Below are 24002 nucleotides of genomic sequence, written 5' to 3'. Positions count from 1 at the left end.
CCTTCTAAGCAACATCAAAATCAAGAAAAAAAGGGTATTAGTTTCATGTACATACCCTCCTTGCCACTAGCCACACTTCGTTGAGTCATTTCATCAAACACTTGGTGAGCAACATCAATATCAAAGTAACCGAGTCACTGAACTGGTTCGATCAGAGTTCGATTCAAGATGGGTTCGATTCGAGTCGAGTCGAGCTAGGGCCAGCTCGAACTCATTTTCGAGCTCAAAACATCAGCTCAACTCGGCTTGAACTCAGTTTCAAACCGAGTCGGATCAAGCTTTTTCGAGTCGAGTCGAGCGAGCTAACCGAGTTAGCTCGGTTCGTTTACACCTCTAGTTAGACCAAGAAAAGATATTACCTGAAAGCGCGAGGTCATCAAGACTAGCAGTTGCATTGCAACTGTTGAAGTCTTCAATGTGTCTTAGGTTGGGGTCACCGCCTTCCCTCTTTTCATGCTAGAATCTAATGCAGTTAAAGTCTCCTTGCAATGATCCAAGGATTGTTCAGGTTTATGGCAAGGCGGGAGATCTCATTCCATAACAGCTCTCTATTGGTTGGCAAGTTTGCAGCACAGATACCTGTAAAAAAATAGAGGGTTAGATACTTCTGAAGAGGTTAGCTGGCAATGAATAAGTTGGTCTATTTTCTAGATGACAAACAATTGGATTGAGTTTTTCTAGGCAATTAGAATTCTACAATTGGAGCATAACTCGGTATTCGTATCATAGACCCAATAATAGGACAAGAAAGAATTGCATGCAACATAAATGTTAGAATTCCTGATGCGAGTCTCTACTATGAAAATCATAGACAAATTAAGATTGTGAATCATATCTCCAATTTCCTTCTGCATCGAGGCCCTATTAAGGCCTCTAACATTCTAGATGAGGATATTCATTCAGGACCATTTACGGGAGGAGAAGAGGGATTGAGGTTTCCCTTAGCAGCCAAGGTCACTTGTTGTGTGAGGTTCGTAACTTGATTAGCATCAAGTTCCACATTTCCATCCAAATCAAATGAGATAGAGAAATTATTGGATTGGGATGTGGGATTAAATGATCACGACCTAGCACAAGCATAGGGAGAACTAGGAACTCTCCTTCTACCGCTAGCAGTAGGCGGGGAGGGCCCTTCACCTGGATTATTGTGAACTTCAACATTTTCTACATTCTGGTTATTCGCAATAGAAGATCTATCTATGGTTCGCTTTTGCACCCGTTTCTGCGTGGGTGCCCCAAGAGAGGTTGAGACTCCTAAGGATATGGAGTTCCCCTGGAAGTTTACATTCCCTGAAGATGAGGAAGGCCCCAAATTTGTAGTAGGAGAGGCGCCCTTTGTGGGGGGAACCACCTTGGCTATAGAATGGTTTGTTGGCATCTTTTTTTCCGAATGATTAAACGTTTCGCATTCTTTGCACGTTGTTGGTTTCCACACATACTCAACAAGTTGTTCAATAATTTTTCCTTTGCATTTGATTTTTACAGAATTTAGGAGGATTGAGTGGGCCCCAATTTTCAGGCAAACACAAGCAAAGGAGCACGTGCCCATAGTTGTGGCTTTATCCATAAAGAGAGGATTGCCAATGGTGCTAGTAATCTTACTTAGAATGCAAGGCGTTTGTTAAATAAAATTAAGATTGGGAAGTTTAATCCACAAAGGGATGGTATCCAAATCTACCTTTTGGAGAGATATAGTGGCAAACCACCTCCGCAACATCAATGGGTGTCCACTAACGAACCATGGGCCCCTTTCTAAAATGCATTGGCTTTCATCAAAGTCTTAAAATTTGTACATGTAAAATCCATTCTCAAGGGTTGAAATCTCGAGCCCATTCTTTACTTTCCATGCACACTCCAGGGCCGATTTCACTATCGGGAAAAAGGGCCTCTTGCTAATGAAATATCCAAACAAGGTGTTGTTTCAAGATTTTTTCCCCATCTTGGACCCAGTGTTCGAAATATTGGTATCACACCATGTATCGCACCCTTGGGATACAGATACGTATCAGTTATCACACGGGATATATCGTTTGTATTGCGTAATTTATAGCACTTTTTGGGAAACATTGGGAAATTTGTTGAATTTTGCAATGAAACTTAAGGGACTATTAAAAAAGACCTTAATACATACTTTTAAATCATAAAATCTAAAAAAAGAAGTGTATGTAATAGACATCCTTTGTAAAGGGTCCTAAGCTATGCGCTGGCTGACTGAACTAATACAACTATATTCAAATTGAATGCATAACATTAATAAATGTATTAAAACATGTGTGAAAACACAATTAATTCATTCAAAAGTTTTTTTTTTTTTTTTTTGTTTTTTATAAAGTAGAAATTGTAAACATACCTGTCAATGATGTGACTAGCTGATTTTTGGGGCATGATGGATGTTTAATCCTCAATGTTTCATGTCGTGCGGCCCACTTGATCTTAGGATCTGCCTGATTTTTGGTCTCATGCCCTAATATGCTCTGGAAAAATTTATGGATAGAGTGGATATCTCACAAACATCATTGTGGGCCCCACCATGAGCCCCATAGGACCATCCATCTCTAACTAGGTCCTGGTGGGATGCGGATTGCCTACTGACGCTGTCAATAGGCAGTAGCCACTAGATCCAAATCTGAGGGGCCCACCATAATATATACATTTTATCCAATTTGTCCATCTATTTTTCCAAATAGTTTTAGACCATAATCCAAAATATGAGGTAGATTCAAATCTCATGTGGACCACACCTTTGGAAAATGGGCCATATGAAGATTTTAATGATGCGTCAGTGGGATTTGGATCTGCTTAATTTTTACGATTTTTTATAGTGAGGCACTCAATCACCAATGTCTTGGGGGCCACATAATTTTTGGATCAATCTAATATTTATGTTTTCTCTTCATCCAGGTCTATCAAACCTCATGAACATATTGGATGGCAAATAAACATCACGGTTGGCCCTAGGAAAGTTTCAATGGTGGGCATCATTGTCACCATGGCTTCCTGTGGCGTGGTCCATTTGAACCTTAGATCTGCCTCCTTTTTGGGCTCATGCCCTAGAATAACCTATCAAAATGGATGGACAGTGTGGATAAAACACATACACCATGGTGGGCCCTACAGAGCCCCCGACAAGACCGTCTATATCTGGCTACCCAATTTGCCTGCACCCATAAAAAGGACGCGACAGCGAGACTCGCTACCGAAGTGACGTCACCAAGTTTTGTGGGCCCCACCATGATGTATGTGTCGTATCCACACCGTCCATCCATTTGGAGAGATCATTTTAGGGCACGAGACAGAGAATGAGGTAGATCCAGAGCAGTATTGGACCCCACCACATAAAACAATGGGAGAGTGACGCCCATCGTTGAAACCTTCCTAAGGTCCACCATAATGTTTATTTGAGATCCAACCTTTTCATAAGTTAACACAGACATGAAATAAGGGAAAAAAAAAACAAATATCAGCTTGATCGAAAACTTTTGTAGCCCTTAGAAGTCTTTAATGGTGGGCATCACTCTCCCCACTGTTTTCTGTGGTGGGGTCCACTGGAGCTTTGGATTTGAATCATTCTTTGTATCATGCCTTAAAATGATCTCTCCAACTGTATGGACAGTGTGGATATAACACATACATCATGGCGGGGCCCACATAACTTGGTGACGTCACTTCAGTAGCGAGTCTTGTTACTCAAACTTGTCAGTTGCTAATCCGCGTCCATAAAAAAAGCATCCAAAGCCTTCTTCTTCTTTTTTTCCCGAAACCAGAGACGGTTCCGGGCAGGACCAGAACCCCAAAACCCGAAAATCTCTCTTCTTCTCTAAAATACACTCTCAGCGATCATTTTCGGTAAATTTCGCCAATTGGCGAAACTGGGAAACCTAAGCTCGTCTCTACATTTTTTTTTCTCGCACCTACCTAGGTCTAAATGCGTTAGCGCACGTCGTGTGACCATAACCCAGGTCCGGTTTAATCCAAATCATGCTCTGATACCAACTTGTAACGCCCTGAAAATCGGGGGTCGAGCATCAACCCAACTCCCGAGTTCCAACGCATCACTTATGCAACATGGATAATGATGATTAAATGTTGTCCGAATTAGTGCATTTAACATGAATGGGATTATACCAAAACAGCATATCATACTCCGGAGACAGTTACATTATCTGTCTCCCTCAGCGACTTCATCTCACGATCACGGCATGCAACCCTTCCTTAGTGCTTGACCTGCTATGCCAAATGCACACGTAATGTGGTGCATGAACGTGATTACTGAGCTCTTATTAGACCTTCTTCATACAGCAAGATTGGGAAGCTAAGGTACCTCCCTTATATCAATTCCCAACGATGATCCATTCTAGGGTCGTTAGTCCTAGTAAATCTCATACGATGTTACGGTTTTAGGTCACTGCAAAGGGCTCGTCACCTGATCAGTGCAGGCCTAGTATGTACTCTTGTTGTTATGTAAAGGCTCGTCGCCTCTACGCTGTCTTAGAGTATGCTCAAGGTCACTAAAAAGGGCTCGTCACCTTATTAGTGTAGGTCGACAGCCCGAATACAGTGTCCCATACCACCGTATTCGTCTCACGAGGCTGTGTTGCTCACTGGACAGTACGGGGAGGCTCGTCACCCCAGCGTAAGCTGACAGCTCGACCACGGTGTCCCATACCACCATGTCCGGCTCATGAGACTTAGCGGATCGAGGTACCAAGGTTAACGGGATTTCCAGTGGTAAGTTGGTACCTTATGTTTAAGAAGTAGCGTCCATACATGGTGAACATACATCGGGTCAATCGGGTTACTTGACGAGCTCGACTAGTACGAGCGCACATCGAATTGATCGACATGAAGTGCACGAGCACTCCGTGTGGCCTAACCACTATCGACAACCGAAGTACGGCTCGGACTCATTGAACACGTCCTGTGGGGCGAAAACAACCTCAGCTACCAAATCAGAGCCTGTTACCGATTGCCTGGACTATATCATAGTCCCAAGCGCATTCAACTTCAGCAGATAATCATATGAGAAAATCAAGGCAGCAATGAATCAATAATTCAATTCATACAATCATTTGAACATATTAGGAAATACAACTTAAACATGAATTCACACATATACATTCTATACCTAAATAGACACTATAGCATAAATACATGGAGGAAATCATACACATAATTAAGGTAGTTGATAATCATATCTCAACAATCATATAAAGTACAATTTACTAACTACTAGTTCATTCGGACATTTTTACAAACACTTAGACCACACTTTTTAACATACACGACGTATGTTGGCCATAACATGTATTGGGGCAAATCCTTTCACCAAGGAGTTGTTACACATACAACTAGTATAAACATACAACAATTAATCATGACAAACACATTTTCAAATTCCATACGTATACGACCTTTTCTACAAATACATAGAATACACTAAACTCAATATAGTTCATATATATCTGAAATGCGAAACAAACATCGTATTTGGCATGTGAAATAGCACCCACGTCAGTAATAAATCATTAACCAACATTGAAAGCCTTGAAAACTATAACCTATACGTTTATAGTCCACACCTTACGCCGGTAAACACGTAATGGATTCATTTTAGACACTTAATCTTTGTCAATGACGGATTGGTAACCTATAGCAAGAATTAGGTTAGCTATTTTATAACTTACACTATCTGAAACCCTAAAACAGATTAGAGTTAGGTTTTCTTACCCAAGTACGTTGTCGGAAACGCTAGATTTGTGATATAGATAGGGTGGCTAAGTGCGTAGAGCAACGGGATCAAATCCCAAGATGAATCTCAAACTCTCTCTCTCTCTCTCTTTCTTAGGGTTTAAAATTCGTATGGAATATAAGAGAGAAGGTTTAAGGCCCTTATATAGGCCCAAAACTGATGGGAATGGCCCCAGGGCCATGGTATACTTAGGTTATAGCCAAATAATGGTTGTTTCAGTCCAACGGAGCACTTCTGCAGGCCCCTTTTCTGCGTGCGGTCGGACTTAAGCTCCCTGACATTGGATCTAGGTCGAGTTAAGTTTTCAGTCCGATCGGATTTACAGATCAGCCGTGGCGGACCAGTTTTAGTTCAACGGTGACCGGCGCTCGATCAGGGCCACAAGTGTACTGACATGTGTTGGAAATTTTCCCTGATCCGAGGGTGTAATTGGGTCAGATTCCGATGGTCTGAATCCTTAAATTTGGCCTACAAGTGAAACGACTCAATTCACTTAAGTCCCAGTTCATTTCTTAAAGATATTCGCGTTTCTCACACACTTCGCTCTGGGCTCAAGTTTTGCGTTTCTGGATACAATTAGGACTTGATTTCCGAGGTGGTTGTCAAGTCCAGCAAGGCGGTCATAAGCGTATAATTTCGCAGTAATCGGACTTTCGACATGCGGTCCAGGTCCGATACGGAGTTTCAAAGTGCTCCCAAGAGCAACTGGGTTTTGAGATGCATCTTAAGTTTTAAGGTAATGTAGCATTAACGATTCTACACGTTTTGGGTCTTGCAGATCATATTTAAAGTGATTAGTGCTAATTTCATAGGTAATCTAGTTTAACACCTGGTTAACTCTCGTTTAATTTCTAAAGGATTTGGTCCTGTGTGATTTCTGCCTGAGGTGATACTCGGGTCTTTGTATGGATTTTTCCGAGACGTTACAATCTACCCCCCTTAAAGAAAAATTCCGTCCTCAAAATTAGTACATTTTCGTACTCCTCGAGAATCTGAGGGTTGTTCTTACGGACCTCAGCTTCAGTTTCCCAAGTAGCCTCTTCCTCCGTGTGATGCGTCCACAGTACCTTCACAAGTGGGATAACCTGGCTATGCAATACCCGCTCCTTCCTGTCTAGGATATGCATCGGTCGCAGTATATATGTAGCGTCCTCGCTTAACTGTACCTACTCCCATATGATAATGTGGGAAGGATCGGGAACGTATTTCTTCAGCATAGATACATGAAATACGTTGTGCACGCCTACGAGTGGTGTGGGCAAAGCAAGGCGGTATGCTACCGCCCCCACTCGATCAAGTATCTGGAATGGGCCAATGAATCTAGGCATGAGCTTCTCATTCTTCCCAAACTGGAGGACTCCCTTCATTGGGGAAACCTTCAAAAATACATGGTCTCCAACCTCGAACTCTAACGGTCGCCGTCTCGTATCAGCGTAGCTCTTCTGTTTGCTCTGTGCTGCCAAAAGTCGGCGCCTGATAATGTCGACTTTCTCTAAAGTCGCCTGAACTAACTCTGGGCCAATCAGGCTCTTCTCGCCAACCTCTGCCCAGCAATGCAGTGCCCTACACGGACGCCCATACAGTACCTCGTAAGGAGTCATGCTAATACTCGCCTGGAAGCTGTTGTTATAGGCAAACTCTGCATAAGGAAGACAGTTATCCCAACTGTCCTTGAAATCCAACACACAGGCTTGCAGCATATCCTCCAACACTTGGTTTACCCGTTCCGTCTGCCCGTTAGTCTGTGGGTGGAACGCGGTACTGAACTTCAACTTCACTCCCATTGCTTCCTGGATACGAGTCCAGAAGATAGATGTGAATCGCTTGTCTCGGTCCGACACGATCTCCAATGGAACTCTATGCAGACGCACAATCTCCTTGATTTACAATCTAGCCAACTCGTCTGCAGAGCTTGAAACTCTGATAGGGAGGAAATGAGCCGATTTCGTCAACCGGTCCACGATCACCCATATGAAGTCATACCCCTTCCTCGTCTTCGGTAGCCCTGAGATGAAATCCATAGAGATGAAGTCCCACTTCCATTCAGCAATGGGCATGGGCTGAAGCAGTCTAGGAGGTCGGCGATGTTCGGCCTTGACCTGCTGGCACGTGAGACAACGTGATACATATTCTGCTATGTGGGCCTTCATGTTGTCTTACCAGTACGACCTTTTCACGTCGCGATACATCTTCGTACTGCCAGGATGCATTACCATCCTTAAATTGTGAGCAGCCTCGAGAACTTCCTTCTTCAAGTCAGGAAGGTTCGGGACGCATAGGCGACCCTGGTAACGTAAGCCCCCATCCGTACCAACTATCCATTTGGCGTCCTCATCGCTGCTAGCCTGTTCTCTCATCTTCGCCAATAGCTCATCGTCTTTCTGAGCCGCGATGATCTTATCATTAATAAGGGGCCATACCCGAATATGCGCGATACCCTCATACGGCTCCTCTATCGTGAGTTTCTGCTCAAAGTCTCGCACAAACTCTACCATGTCCCACTCTGCTATCATCAGCGGAGCCGCAAATGTCAATGCCTTCTTGCTACTCAATGCGTCTGCCACAAGGTTGGCCTTGCCAGGATGGTAAGAGACTTCAAACTTGAAGTCTTTCAGGGTCTCCATCCATTGTCCTTGCCTCATATTCAAATCCCTCTGCGTGAATATATACCTAAGGCTCTTGTGGTCGTAAAAGAGCTCGAACTCTTCTCCGTAGAGGTAATGTCTCCAGAGCTTCAGTGCAAAGATGACAGCTGCCAACTCTAGGTCGTGTGTAGGGTAGTTCTCCTCGTGTTTCCTCAACTGTCTCGAGGCGTAAGCAATCACCCTGTCCTTCTGCATAAGGACACAACCAAGACCAACGCGAGACGCGTCGGTGTATATAGTATACTTAACCCCTTGCTCTGGCAATACTAGCACAGGGGCGAACGTTAGCTTGTCCTTCAGCTCCTGAAAAGCTGTTTCCGCCTTCTCATTCCAGGCGAATTTCAGATCCTTTCGTGTCAACTGAGATAACGTCTGGCAATCTTGGAGAAGTCGCTAATAAATCGACGGTAGTACCCTGCCAGACCAAGAAAGCTCCTCACCTCAGTAACCGAACCAGGCTGTTCCCAGTCTTGAATCGTGGCTACCTTAGCGAGGTCAACTGCTATCCCTTCCTTAGACACCATATGTCCCAGGAACTTGACTTCTTCATTCCAGAAGTCGCACTTCTTGTACTGTGCAAACAACTGGTTTTTCCTGAGCGTATCGAAGACTGCTCGCAGGTGCTCCTCGTGATCTTCCTGACTCTTGGAGTATATCAGAATGTCATCTATAAACAGGATGACGAATCAGAACAAAAATGGCCGAAACACCCTGTTCATCAGGTCCATGAACACGGCCGGTGCGTTCGTAAGACTAAACGACATGACAAGAAACTCATAGTGCCCAAAACTGGTCCTGAAGGCCGTCTTCTGCACGTCTTCATTCCTGACGCGCAACTGGTGATACCCTGACTGTAAATCGATCTTCATGAAGTAATGCGCCCCCTTCAACTGATCAAACAGGTCGTCTATCCTGGGCAAAGGATACTTGTTCTTCACCATCACCGAGTTCAACCTGCGATAATCAATGCACAATCGCAGCGACTCATCCTTCTTCTTCACAAACAACACGGGTGCTCCCCAAGGAGACACACTCGGCCGTATGAAGCCAGCATCTAACAGATCGTCGATCTGTTTCCTCTGTTCCTCCATCTCACATGGAGGCATGCGATACGTCGGCAATGAAATAGGTGTCGCACCAGGCACAAGGTCGATAGTGAAGTCGATCTCGCGCCGAGGAGGTAGTCCAGGTATCTTACTGAACACGTCCTCAAACTCTCGAACCACTAGTGTGTTTTCAAGTACCGGGCCGTCAACATTCTTCAGTAAGGAAGCATAACAAAGAACTCGAAAATGGCAATTGACCTGCACGGGAAACATAAAGGGCGTGCCCTCAGGCCAGCGAGCTGTCACTAGCCTGGTCTCGCAGTCAATCTCAGCCCTCACTTCAGTTAGCCAATCCATACCAAGGATGACGCCGAAATGGTATATCGTGGTGACAATTAGGTCAATGCATATCGTCCTGCTCCCTAGATCTATCAAGCAACCCTCGCACATTTTGGTGGCATCTGTAAAAGTCCCTGGTGCTACGATAACTCGTACCCCAACCATCGGGGTTGTATTCAACCCTAAGCGCTGGATTGTAGAACATGATATCACGGATATAGTGGATCCCGTATCCACCAATAGAAATATAGGGGTACCTTCAATGTGGGCGGTGAGCTCGAAGGCCAAAGGTACGGTAATTGTAGAATCAGGCGCTTCCGCTATGAGTGCATGGACGTGCGCCTGCTGAAATCGGTTGGGCTGAGGAGCCATAGGTCGCTGAAGCGGCCTAGATCAAGGTGTGGGTGGCCGGAATGATGGATGAGCTAGTACCGACCGTAGAGGTGGTGCTGATATAACCTGGGGATGCTGGCAGTTGATCCTCTGGGGTGGTGAGAAGCCGCTCTCTCATCCTGGTGAAGCAGCTCACCTCTGTGTGGCCAGGCCTCTTGCAGTAGACACACCACACATCAGGTTGCCTCACTGGGGCAGGTGGGGCCATTAGCCTTGGCGGTGAGTCTGCGCGCGGCCTCTTACTGAGTAACGGTCTACTCGGAAGATCAGGTCACGGCCTGGGAGCCATAGGTGCTCAAATACGGGACTGCCTGTCCCCGTCCTGCTCAGCTTGCATAGACATGCTCACTAGCTCAGCATAGCTGGGTACACTAGCGCAGCACATCTTCGAGCGAATCTCGGGTCGCAGGGCAGCTTGGCCCTCCTCAAGTCGAGCTAAGCGGACTTCCCTAGAAGCCCGATCAGTGTCATGCTCCGTTGCCGTAGGAGGGAAGCTCTCATCCGTGTCCTAAGCCTCCACTTCTTCTCTCTGTTCTTCCTCTATCTCTTCTTTGCTTTCCTCCTCGCTTCCATACTCCACACTAGCTGTCTCGTCCTCACTCTCATCGAGTCGGGCTTGTCGCTGCCGTGGCCCAATTTCCGTCTGATTGAGAGTAGTTTCGTTGATGTAATGGGTCGGCACCGGCATTTCCGCCCCGAGTCTATAACCAAACTCACGTGCAATCTTGCATATGAGTCGGCCGAATGGGAGCAAATCAGACGATCTAGTGGAGCGTGCGGTAACAACTATTTGTCGCAAAACATGCGTAGGCACGCACAACTTCTCTCCTTGCCCCACTTGGTACAGGAAATCTACCATCGGATGGGTGCACTCGCTGCGGTTGCTCCACCTGGGGTACACGTTGTACGTGAAGATGTGGTGGAGCAGGCGGAAGTCGTTAGTCATATTGGTTGCCTGGAGGCTGTTGTTTGGATTCCAGTTGGCCAGTTGTCCACAAAGGAATCGCGTACGGCTATCCCTTTCACGTGCACTCCTCAAATTCTTCTCGCTTGCATGGGTCTCGCCAAGCGGCATTCTCATGAGTCGGGTATCAAGCCAGCATCAATTGTGGCCTGCCGATCTCTACCCACTGGGATCTTGAACTGCAAGGGCTCCAGCGTAGGCTCTCGAATGTGGGCGTAGAAGGCTCGGATTGTGCCCACATTTGTGCGGTACTCACCCTCGAATACGGGCCCCACCCAGCCTCGACCAGGTGGTCCATCACCAGATATTGCTCAAAGAGCCTCTCATCCACATGAGCTTCAAAAAGGACCCTGCGACCATGAAATCTCCCATGAGACATCCGTTAGAAGGATCCTTTCGAGGAGAGCCTTGGGTTCAAGCTCCCGCTTGGTCCTTATCTCTCGATCGACGCTTGCACTTGCGGTGGCGCTTCTCGACCTCCTTGAACGAGTAGGGTGATTAGGCCCGGCTTCATCCACAGGAGCCCTTTTCTTTCCCATGATAAAGAGAATGGTGGAAATCGAGAAAAAGGTCGTCACAAGCTCGAATAGAGCCATTGGAGTGGAATGATATGTGGGGAATAGGATGGGTTATTGGATTTGGAGGTATATAAGACACAAATGAGAGATTTGTGCACTCAAATCGAAGGAAAAGAGAGAGATATGAGAGGGTTTTGATGGAAAACGATGGAGGGGTGTGTGTATTGAAGGAAAATGAGGAAATGGGTGAATGGAGGGGAGACTTGAGAAAGAAACATGGGTTTTTGAAGAAAAAGGAAAGCTTGGAGGGGTGGGAAATGAAGGAGGTGAGTAAATGGGGTGTTTAAAAACACCCCCACGTAATTCGGTGGGCCACACAGCACCACATCAGCGCCGGCCCGCATCGGCCCGCATCGGCCAGACAGGCCCGACCGTCCAATCGGCGAGGCCTCGTCGAACCTGCGAGGCCCTCGCCAGTCTCTGGACATTCCGGCAATGGCTCACCAGTGGAGCAAGGTCCTCCTTCCCCCTGGACCCTAAAAATGTGTGGGTCCCATCCTGGTCCCCTTAGAGGTGTCTCATTTGGCCCCCGACTCCCTCTTGAGTCGTTTTGGGTCATTTCGAGTACTTTCTAATGTACATTCGCATTTATCGATTGTTGATGGCTGGGATAGGGTAAATCGTGGTCTAAACCCGTCGATTGACGGTCTAAGGGTGATCTGGGGTCGTCTCAAGCGATCACGGATGTGTACAGACCCGATCTCAGCAATCGTTTTCGGTAAATTTCGCCAATTGGCGAAACTGGGAAACCTAAGCTTGTCTCTACATTTTTTTTCTCGCACCCACCTAGGTCTAAATGCGTTAGCGCACGTCATGTGACCATATCCCAGGTCCGGTTTAATCCAAATCATGCTCTGATACCAACTTGTAATGCCCTGAAAATCGGGGGTCGAGCATCGGCCCAACTCCCGAGTTCCAACGCATCACTTATGCAACATGGATAATGATGATTAAATGTTGTTCGAATTAGTGCATTTAACATGAATGGGATTATACCAAAACATCAAATCATACTCCGGAGACAGTTACATTACGCAAGCGTAAGACTGTGATAAGTATATAAAGTATGTAAGTGATTGTGAGTCTCCCAAGTATGGTCATGTTACCAGGTCGAATAGTTACAAGTATTATTTCAAAATACAAAATGTCAAAATGTGGTCCACTACAAAGTATCAGCCCTGAAGCCCCGTCGATTCAGAACGGTCTACGTAAACCCGCCTGAATACTGCATGAATGAGAATGCCTCCTCATCATCCTCAAAGTCTAGCTCCGCCTCGCAGGCTGCGCCATCACTTGAAACTACAACAGGGTCTGGTTGGTGTTCAAAACACCGTCCCATAACGTGGGAGTGAGTGATCAACTCAGTGGAACTATAAAGCAAAGGTTAACATGTTATCAATTCAGTCAAGCAGCAATGATAAAGCAACACAATCAAACATCCCTAAATACTCTGGTTAATGCAAGAATGATATGAAATAATGATGCATGCCCTCGTCTACTCTCCCTCAATGACTTCATCTCACGATCGCGGCATGCAACCTTTCCTCAGTGCTTGACCTGCTACGCCAAACGCACACGTAATGCGGTGCATGAACGTGATTACCGAGTTCTTATACCTTCTTCATACAGCAAGATTGGGAAGCTAAGGTACCTCCCTTATATCAATTCCCAACGATGATCCATTCTAGGGTCGTCAATCCTAGTAAATTTCATACGATGTTACGGTTCTAGGTCACTGCAAAGGGCTCGTCACCTGATCAGTGTAGGCCTAGTATGTACTCTTGTTGTTACATAAAGGCTCGTCCCCTCTACGCGGTCTTAGAGTATACTCAAGGTCACTACAAAGGGCTCGTCACCTTATCAGTGTAAGCCGACAGCTCGAATACAGTGTCTCATACCACTGTATTTGGCTCACGAGGCTGTGTTGCTCACTGGATAGTACGAGGAGGCTCGTCACCCCAGCGTAGGCCGACAGCTCGACCACGGTGTCCCATACCACCATGTCCGGCTCATGAGACTTAGCGGATCAAGGTACCAAGGTTAACGGGATTTCCAGTGGTAAGTTGGTTCCTTAGGTTCAAGCAGTAGCGTCCATACATGGTGAACATACATCGGGTCAATCGGGTTACTTGACGAGCTCGACTGCTACGAGCGCACATCGAATTGATCGACATGAAGTGCACGAGCACTCCGTGTGGCCTAACCACTGTCGACAACCGAGGTACGGCTCGAACTCATCGAACACGTCCTGTGGGGCGAAAACAACCTCAGCCACCAAATCAGAGCCTGTTACTGATTGCCTAGACTATATCATAGTCCCAAGCGTAACGCATTCAACTTCAGCAAATAATCATATAAGAAAATCAAGGCAACAATGAATCAATAATTCAATTCATACAATCATTTGAACATATTAGGAAATGCAACTTAAACATGAATTCACACATATACATTCCATACCTAAACAGACACTATAGCATAAATACATGGAGGAAATCATACACATAATTAAGGTAGTTAAGAATCATATCTCAACAATCATATAAAGTACAATTTACTAACTACTAGTTCATTCGAACATTTTTACAAACACTTAGACTACACTTTTTAACATACACGACGTATGTTGGCCATAACATGTATTGGGGCAAATCCTTTCGTCAAGGAGTTGTTACACATACAACTAGTATAAACACACAGCAATTAATCATGGCAAACACATTTTCAAATTCCATACGTATACGACCATTTCTACAAATACATGGAATACACTAAACTCAATATAGTTCATATATATTTGAAACGCGAAACAAACATCGTATTTTGCATGTGAAATAGCACCCAGGTCAATAATAAATCATTAACCGACATTGAAAGCCTTGAAAACCATAATCTATACGTTTATAGTCTGCACCTTATGCTGGTAAACACGTAACGGATTCATTTTAGACACTTAGTCTTTGTCAACAACAAATTGGCAACCTATAGCATGAATTAGGTTAGCTATTTCATAACTTACATTATCTGAAACCCTAAAACAGATTAGAGTTAGGTTTTCTTACCTAAGTACGTTGTTGGAAACGCCGGATTTGTGATACAGATAGGGTGGCTAAGTGCGTGGAGCAACGGGATCAAATCCCAGGATGAATCTCCTACTCTCTCTCTCTCTTTCTTAGGGTTTAAAATTCTTATGGAATATAAGAGAGAGGGTTTAAGGCCCTTATATAGGCCCAGAACTGATGGGAATGGCTCCAGGGTCATGGTATACTTAGGTTATAGCCAAATAATGACTGTTTCAGTCCAACGGAGCACTTCTGGAGGCCCCTTTTCTGCGTGCGGTCGGACTTAAGCTCCCTGACATTGGATCTAGGTCAAGTTAAGTTTTCAGTCCGATCGGATTTACAAATCAACCGTGGCAGACCAGTTTTAGTTCAACGGTGACCGGTGCTCGATCAGGGCCACAAGTGTACTAACATGTGTTGGAAATTTTTCCTGATCCGAGGGTGTAATTGGGTCAGATTCCGACGGTCTGAATCCCTAGATTTGGCCTGCAAGTGAAACAACTCAATTCACTTAAGTCCCAGTTCATTTCCTAAAGATATTCGCGTTTCTCACACACTTCGCTCCGGGCTCAAGTTGTGCGTTTCTGGATACAATTAGGACTTGATTTCCAAGGTGGTTGTCAAGTCCAGCAAGGCGGTCATAAGCGTATAGTTTCGCGGTAATCGGACTTTCGGCGTGCGGTCCAGGTCCGATACGGAGTTTCAAAGTGCTCCCAAAACCAACTGGGTTTTGAGATGCATCTTAAGTTTTAAGGTAATGTAGCATTAACGATTCTACACGTTTTGGGTCTTGCAGATCATATTTAAAGTGATTAGTGCTAATTTCACAGGTAATCTAGTTTAGCACTTGGTTAACTCTCGTTTAATTTCTAAAAGATTTGGTCCTATGTGATTTCTGCCTGAGGTGATACTCGGGTCTTTATACGAATTTTTTCGAGACGTTACATGGGGCTTGGGCTATGAGATAAAGGGATTAATTCGCCATACTCTAACAGTTCGAGCTTTTAGAGCAAGTGGTTAATTGTCCTGCATCAAATTGGTATCAGAGCGGGAGGTCTCGTGTTCGAGACTCCTCACCGAGGGTGATTAATGCATGGGCATTATCACACTAGGCTCGAGTGAGATCGCCTGTTGGATGCAGGGGTACACTCGGGGTAGGTAACCCATGCGATTTGGGGCCCACGGGGGAGGTCTCGTGTTCGTGACTCCTTACCAGGGGTGATTAATGCACATTTCACATCGGGCTCAAGTGGGGTAGCCCGTGGGATGCGGGGACACACTCGGGGTGGGCAGCCCATGTGATTTGGAGCCCACAAAGGGGGGTTCGGCCGAGGTCCTAACCCATGCGATGTGGGGCCTGGGCTATGAGATAAAGGGATTAATTCGCCATACTCTAATAGTTCGAGCTTTTAGAGCTAGTGGTTAATTGTCCTGCATCACTAACGGTGTCCAAGAAGCCCCTCGGATGCCTTGTGTTCTCTCCAATGGACTCATCTTATGTGTAATCTGTGACATCCACAACCTTTGGGCAGCATTATGCTCTAGCAATGTGCCTTCACCCTCAGGCCTAACCCCAAGCCATATGCTGTTACACGAGGCACCCCTCTTGAAGCATCATCATGTTCTTGTTCGGGTCATACACTTTGTAGGTACTGCCAAGTGTTAACCTAGACAATTCACCACCTTAACATCTTGCTATAATCCCATCGGACCATCTACTATGTCACACCTGTGGTGCAGACCCTCAAATAGAACACCCTTGTGTTCTTTTTTGATCCCTACTTGTTTCGTGGGCACTTAGGGCCTGTTTGTTTTTTAAAAGCAATGGGAAATACACAGTAAATGGTAATTATTACGATTTCACCGTGTTTGAAAATTCACAGGAATTTGCGCCTTTGAAATTGGTTCAAAAGAGATGATTTTAATTTTTGAACTGCAAGGTAATGCATATGATATATCCATTCTATCCATCTGTTTTATTACAATATTTTGGAGCATGAGACAAAAAATGAAGTAGATCCAACACTCAAGTGGCCCACGCCAAAAGAAATAGTGGCCCCACAAAGTTTTTAACGGTAAGTATTTGATTCCCTTTTTTGTATGACGTGGTCCACTTGAGTATTGGATATGCCTCAATTTTTTACTCATGCTATGAATTCAACTGGAATAATGGATGAACGGTGTGGATAAGCAAAATGCATCACAGTGGGACCCATAGATATTTTGTAATATTCTTGGTTTTCGTTTCAAAAAGTAAGCTGTCAAATCAAGCATGTTGTAAATGTAAGGGGAAATAATTATTACTTTTTTACACGGTATTTACCAGTTCACCGGAAAATCAAACACGCCCTAATTTCCGAGACACTCTTGTCAAGTAGCATTCCCTGCTCAAAGTTCCACTGGACTACAGATAACCCTGGACAGTTCATACCGTCCTATGAATATCCAAATTGGTTTGCAAACCCTTTTTAGAACCACTGTGTTATTTTTCGGGTCCTACATGCTTTGTACTCACTGAACAGAGTCTGAGTGAATACTCCCGTGACCAGTTCCCTTTTTCTCCAATTCTCAACAGACTAAATATACGCAATCAACGGTGCCCAATAACCTGTGACCCTCTGGGAGTAAGCCCTTTTCTAGAAGTTAGTTGATTTCACAGCATTGCATCAACATGTGCACATCTCACGAGGGGCCCATTGATACAACAAATCATCTTTATGCTCTACAGACTTGACGATATCCAATCATAGTCCATGATCACTCAATCACACATGATCAGCAACATCAGTATTCACATTGTACACCTTCACACAGGATATGCTTGGGTTCTCCATTTTAGTCAGGGATTTCTCCATGAGATGGAACTTAATGGCTTGTGTTATGTCATGGCCAAGAATGCTCATCCCGGTAAATCAAGAAAACATCTAAGGGGGAAACTTGTGCAATTCCATGGCTGATTACATAAAATCAAACACGTGAAAAATCCCAAGTAAATCAATGCATGAAATTTTGTTATGGATGTGATCATACCTTTTTCATCGAATGGAAGTCGAATTTAAATAGTATTCTATTTCCCATCATATATGGCCTTTCAATTGAATCACCATGTTTGATCCTATACATATGGTTGTGGTCATGGGTAGAACATCACACCATACACTGCTATGGTGCTCTTACCAATAGAATAACCAACAACACATTGCTATAAATAAATAAATAATGAGCTTGTATGCTTTAGGATGTCTTTCACACTTCAGTTGTAGTTCGTTGACCATCTATTCAGAAACGACATTCCCGCTGCTGTCAGTATCGGTGAACTTCTTGCGACCTTTACCTGTTATGAGTACACCTCCCCCAATCTTCATCATCTTTCTCCATTTGGGGATGCAAGGTAGGGTTTATGTGCTTTTGCATATCAGGGGTAGTTAGCAGTCATATTTATTGAGAATGGGCATTTCTTTTAAGGATTTCTTTGCTTATCATGATTTTTCAGAAGAACTTATTGATTATTTGTTTTCAAAGTATCGTGTGTAGGAGCATTTGCATTTGAATTTCATTACATTCCTCTGTTAAGCCTTGAGACCTATCCATGCTAATTTCCCATCAGATAGTTGAGATTATCGCATGGCTTCTCACGGAGGTTGTCTTTGTGCCAACGATAACAGACTACCTACGTTTTTTCTTATCTTCGACTATCTACAACTCCCAACCAATTGCGATTGTAATTCGATGCCATATTTCATTTTATTGAGATTTCTTCTGCCCTTTCGTTCTTGAGCTCTTCCCTGTTACTTGCATGCTGCATTTATGGATTTTGTTCATTCAAAATCCAATGTTTTTGACCGTCCGATTTTTGAAAATACCAGCCGCTGATGAAGGAGCTCGCAGAAATGGAAAGGGTTAATGCACAACTCTCTGCTGCAGTTGAAGAAGTGACACGAGAGCATCGAGAAAAGGCTGAGGTAAGCTTTCTCGGTTTCATTTCTTGTACTTAAATGGCAAATTCCTTTTCACATCACGAAAACATCTGCTGTGCTGTCAGTTTCCTGAGCAACTTCCACAACCAGATGTGCATACCTGACAGCCCAGTTACTGCAGAGGGATTATCGGGCCCTAAGCCTCTGTATGTATGGTTTGCTGAGAGAAGGGGTTATGGACATAGACACAAGGTTCAGTTATCTGAACCTTTGATATGATAGGCCCACCGTGGCTGGGAGATGCTCTAAAGATCTGCCAGATTGGAATATGATAACCTCAAATCTTTGAGCTATATTCCTTGAATATAGGCTGCTGCTAACAACTATTTGTGGGCCACTAGTTGAAGGTTTAGCATCTTCCAATCTGAATGTAGTTCCAGCATCCTCAGTTGACAGATCAGTAGCCTGGATCACCATACAACTTGTACAAAATCCTACTGTTCATCCTTACAAATGCTAAGGCTCACATCCTGTTAAGTCTTAATTACTAGCTGTTTTTATTGACAATATTCTCTAAATGAGCACAATAAAAATAATAATGCCAACCACAAAAGGACTTTCCTTTTATGCTCTGTCTCCTTCCAAGTAAATCATGTTTATGATATCTGGTAACATGACCTCTTGGGTCGTGCAATAAATCCACTGCAGATTGTCAAACACCATCCACACGAGGTAGGGCGAGAGCGGCAGGTCTTTGTTGATTTCTTCTGCAATCCTGATCGTCTGAGGAATCAAGTTAAAGAACTTACTGCCCGAGTGAATGCTCTGCAAGTTTAGTGATGTCTATTGTTTCCAACACATGCATATGCTTCTCAGGGCTACTTGCAGTAAGAATGCCAAAGTTTCTGTAATTGATTGTAGGATGGTGATTGTTGCATTGTAATTTAAGTCACATTATTGTCTGTGGCTGGATTCAACTGGACAAAGTCTAGTCAATATATTGTATTGAGAGTCATCATTCGATCCAGCTTTCTGTTTGTATTGCTGACTTCAGGAGAACTCCCTGATTGGAAGTTTGAGAAAGGTAGAGTAGCGATTCCACAGAACTCTTGTTGGGTGCAGGTTCCCAAACTGTCTATACGTGATTGGATTTGATATCAGTTGTGAGAGAATTTTTCATATAGCACCCTTCCGTCTCAAACACAACTTCCTCCCTTGTGCATTTTCCCAAATAACACCCTGTTTTTCATATTCGGTAAAATAAAAAAATTAAAAAAAATAAATCACCCTTTTGTTAACATCCATCAGCAGAACTGGATGAAACCATGCCGGAGCATTACAGTGACCATTCACCATGGAAAGACCTTTATACCCCTGGTTTGTGAGAGGGTTAGGTTGGGGTTGGGGTTATGGGAATTTGGGAGAGGCGTAACATTGTCATTTTTTTAAAAAGATTTTACTAACCTAACCATGGTTGTTTTTCTCTCTAAAAAGTTAATGGCAGGGTGGTTTTTTAACACATTTGGAAAACAAGAGGTTTTATTTGGGAACATACATAAGGGAGGGTCTGTATGTCAAAACCTCTTTTGCTAACTAATGATATTTATAGAGAACATCCAAGAATCTGTAAATGGAAAAGACATCCATGTCCCTGTGATCTCCCATCTGCATGGGAATGGGATGAATTGTTGGAGGAGGAATTTTGCGCCTGCAGCTGCTTTTCTATCTTCTATTGTAACTCATTTGTAGCATCTAACACTAGTAGATTTTCGATTTTGTAGAGGTCACCTGTGGCATATGTGCATACCCTTGGACCGATAAGCACCCTTTTACGCCTGAGCTAATTCATCGTCTAAGGCGCTGTTTGTAACAATTGGGGGAATGCAAACATTGACAGTCTGTGGAACAACACTTCGGATGTCAGCATGTATCTCATTACAGTGGCCCACACATACACATGCACATCTGTGCTGCCATTTGAGGTACTTTGGGATTTTTGGAAAACTTGGGCTCAAGTTTCAAAGTGCAGCCATTAAAGAAAACTTAAGGCAAGCTAAATATGTGCAAGGAAAGTCTGCGTAGGATTTGGCTTCTATGCTAGGATAGGGGTTTCAAGTCTATAAATCAGAGAGACATTTGGCCCTCCCCATCCAAGCTCAAAACATGTGCAACTACCCAACTTGAGGGAGAATTGGGGAGGTGAGTCAAGAGCACCTGAATGTGCAGGGACATGAGAGAAATAATCAAAGCCATTCATCATCAAGTTTGACTGCCTAGAGTGCCGTGCATCATTGATCGGCATTGGCTCAAGGTATGTGGCTCATTCCACTTTTAGTTCGTGATTTTCTAGTTGATGACATTGCATATGTACATGTTTCACGATCCTAGTAATGGAATCTCCACTGTCGATTAGTTTCCATGAAAGTTAAACATGTGATTTCAGGGCCTACTTCTAGTTTATTTGATGTCATGAAAATTTAACATAGTTTCAGGGCCTACTTCTAGTTCATGATTTTCTAGTTGATGACATTGCTTATATATGTGTTTCATGATGCTAATTATGGAATCTCAATTATCGATTTGGTTCCATGAAAAGTGAAGATGCATTATTTTATCAGTCATAGGTCTGAAACCATCCATATGCATATTTGTGATCAATTGTGAAGAAAACCACGAGATTATCTCTCATCTGTTCAATGATATTGGGATCATGTAATTCAAACACCTATCCATGTATTTGGTCTCGAATAATGGATCTAGTGTCTTTATCTATATTGAATTTCCATTGTTGTTGTTTACACCCATTTTTAGCACACCGACGTGGACGAAGAAGAGGTCAACACCACGGGTTGGATAGTAGCAGAATCATATTGCATCCGAAGATATGTTTCACCGTCTTTTCTTTAGCGTATGTCTTCTGTTATTAATGCGATGGCACAAAACCATACACTTGTCTTTAAGAGTCCTTACTCTTACCCCGGTGGTAGACTTACAAGAGTTTCAACGTCAGATCAAGGTTTCAAGTACCCATAGGTGGTGAAACCCCACTACACCGTGAGTGTCTCGGGTGTGTATGTGTGGGAAAAAATGCTTTCGGGGATCAAAATGTCAAATGACGAGTGGTTGTGGTTTGTGTGACATTTGAACGAGCTAGTGTACCCATCACATCTATAATAGTCCTACATAGGCAAGGATCCCATCACGGATCTGGATATGATATGCTCGACAAGGCCGTCTTTCACAATCCTTTCAAAATAGGAGATCTTCTAGGAGACGTTCAGAGCTCTCGCAGAGATTATGAAGATTCTAAATATCTGGAGATCAAACTAATATCTGAGCAGATTGGCACCAATAGAACGGACTAATATCGAAGCAGAGCGGAATCAACAGAATAGAAGATCACGATTTGGTGGATCCGGTCCCACCAGCTCTTCAAATATTCAAGGGCATGTCAGGAGAAGGGTGAAGATGGTTCTAATCGAGCTAGACCTCAATGTAACAGTGTCCTCAAGATCTCTTTAATAGGGGAGCATTTACATAAAAGGGAGATTTGAAAACAGTTTCAGATTTACAAAAACTCCATATGGAAAGACTACAAGCCATAGATACAAAGGATTGTGGACCATCACAGAAACCTAGCGAGAGTTTTGCCACCTCAACAACTTATAAAAGGAGAATGCGATGACGAGCTCGAGGCTCATGCGAAACACAATCTATCTTTCTTTACATTTATCTTAACATAACCTAGTTTAGCCTTAGGCTTAGCATAGATCGCTACTGTGTAGCGACGCTACAGTACAAAGTGAACTAACTATCCACAACCTTACATTGTTGGATCCTAATCAACTGAGTTCTTAATCGAGCGATCATCATTCTAGTCACATCCTCTTGACCATCTTGCTTGGATCATTTGTTCAAACGAATGGATTAGGTATTTATCTCTTTGTTTTCTCTAACTACTTTTACTCTGTTGATTATAATGAGCTTTATTGATAAATTAATAAAAACGGCATTGTTTTAACCTTTTTAGATTATTTGTTTATCTTAATTCTTTTGAGAAATACATTGCTTGCAATTATTGGTGAAAGAAAAGTTCTTAATTGTTTGGCAAAATTAATCCATCAAGAAGGACCAAGCCCTACTCTATCACAACTCGTCTGGTTACTGTTACAACCAGTAGTTGAGAGAGCGGCTGGATCCTGAATCCAATCTTAATTGGTCCATCTCGGTGCAGGGGCACCAATGCTCAATCAAACATTAAATCGAGTACAATTCTGACATGCCTGGAATTCCTAATCACACACTTTAATCGAATACATGCTCTTGTTCACACGGTGGCCTCGTGTTTGATTGAATTGCACGAACAGTTGTCATCTATCCCCAATGGCCCTACCACCCATGATCATGATGGGACAAAACACGAGGGATAGAGATCCATCCAAACGTTTCTGTACTTCGTGCGTAGCTTTGAGTGTCGGTACACTTGGGAGATTATGCTCATGTTTCCATTCTTGTGTAGCATGGAAGTCGTATATAGCACGTTAACCGATGATATGAGGTACGTGCCGTTAACCTCGTGATGCCGGAGAAATATAGGCGTCTTGGACTCCTGCCCTACTATGATTCTATTAAGCAGACGGGGATACGGTTGATTCGTGGTACATGTTCAAATCTCTACCATCTATTAGGATCTTTTGATGGTCAGATTTTGATCTGTAGGTTTCTGCATGATTGACAATGCCAAACAATCCAATCTTTGCTGCTTTGGATGGTATGTGTCTGACCTGTATCATACAAAATATTAAAACTTGGACCGTCCAACTGGATGCATGAATTGTTGGATCTAGCACGTCCAGTGAAACGGATTTTTTATTTTTATTTTTTTTTGTGTGTTTTCCCAGACACATTCAGATAGTTCCATATGCTGGACTTTTACTGTCAGATCTGGACCGTTTGGTCAGTGCTGGAGGTCAGATCTGGATCATCCATTTCTGGGCCTGGTAGGTCAGATCTAGACTGTTTATTTATGGGCCATATTTGTCAGATCTAGCCCAGCTGTTTGGTCACCATGAAATTTAGATCTGGACTGTCCATTTACCAATGTAGTTCCTCTGAATGGGACTATAGTTTGGAAACCACCGATCACTAGATCTTGTGGAATTTTGTGGGTCGGTACGCATCAAATTTCAACCATGCTTGATACAGAGGTTGCGCGCTACGCCTATGAACTTGATCAGTGAATCTTGACCACCCATGGTTTCTGTGATCATTCCAGCAGATCATGTTCAAATCAATGCATGTATGTGCAA

The 24002-nt window shown here is 43.7% G+C and overlaps 1 protein-coding gene across 1 annotated transcript in view; it reads left to right on the top strand.

Annotated features, from left to right (window-relative positions):
- LOC131221142 (AUGMIN subunit 3) overlaps positions 1-19799 on the top strand; it is a 126813-nt gene extending 107014 nt beyond the window's left edge. Inside the window, exons 17-18 of the mRNA XM_058216292.1 lie at positions 18643-18738; positions 19402-19799. Of these exons, the coding sequence (XP_058072275.1) occupies positions 18643-18738; positions 19402-19530 (225 nt within the window). The 3' untranslated portion in view covers positions 19531-19799. The remainder of the gene's footprint in view (positions 1-18642; positions 18739-19401) is intronic.
- Positions 19800-24002: the final 4203 nt, after the last annotated feature.

Source organism: Magnolia sinica, chromosome 12 (assembly GCF_029962835.1).
Source record: "Magnolia sinica isolate HGM2019 chromosome 12, MsV1, whole genome shotgun sequence".
Taxonomy (NCBI): domain Eukaryota; kingdom Viridiplantae; phylum Streptophyta; class Magnoliopsida; order Magnoliales; family Magnoliaceae; genus Magnolia; species Magnolia sinica.
Note: the sequence above shows the minus strand (reverse complement) of the source record. Positions and strands in the feature narration are given on the sequence as shown.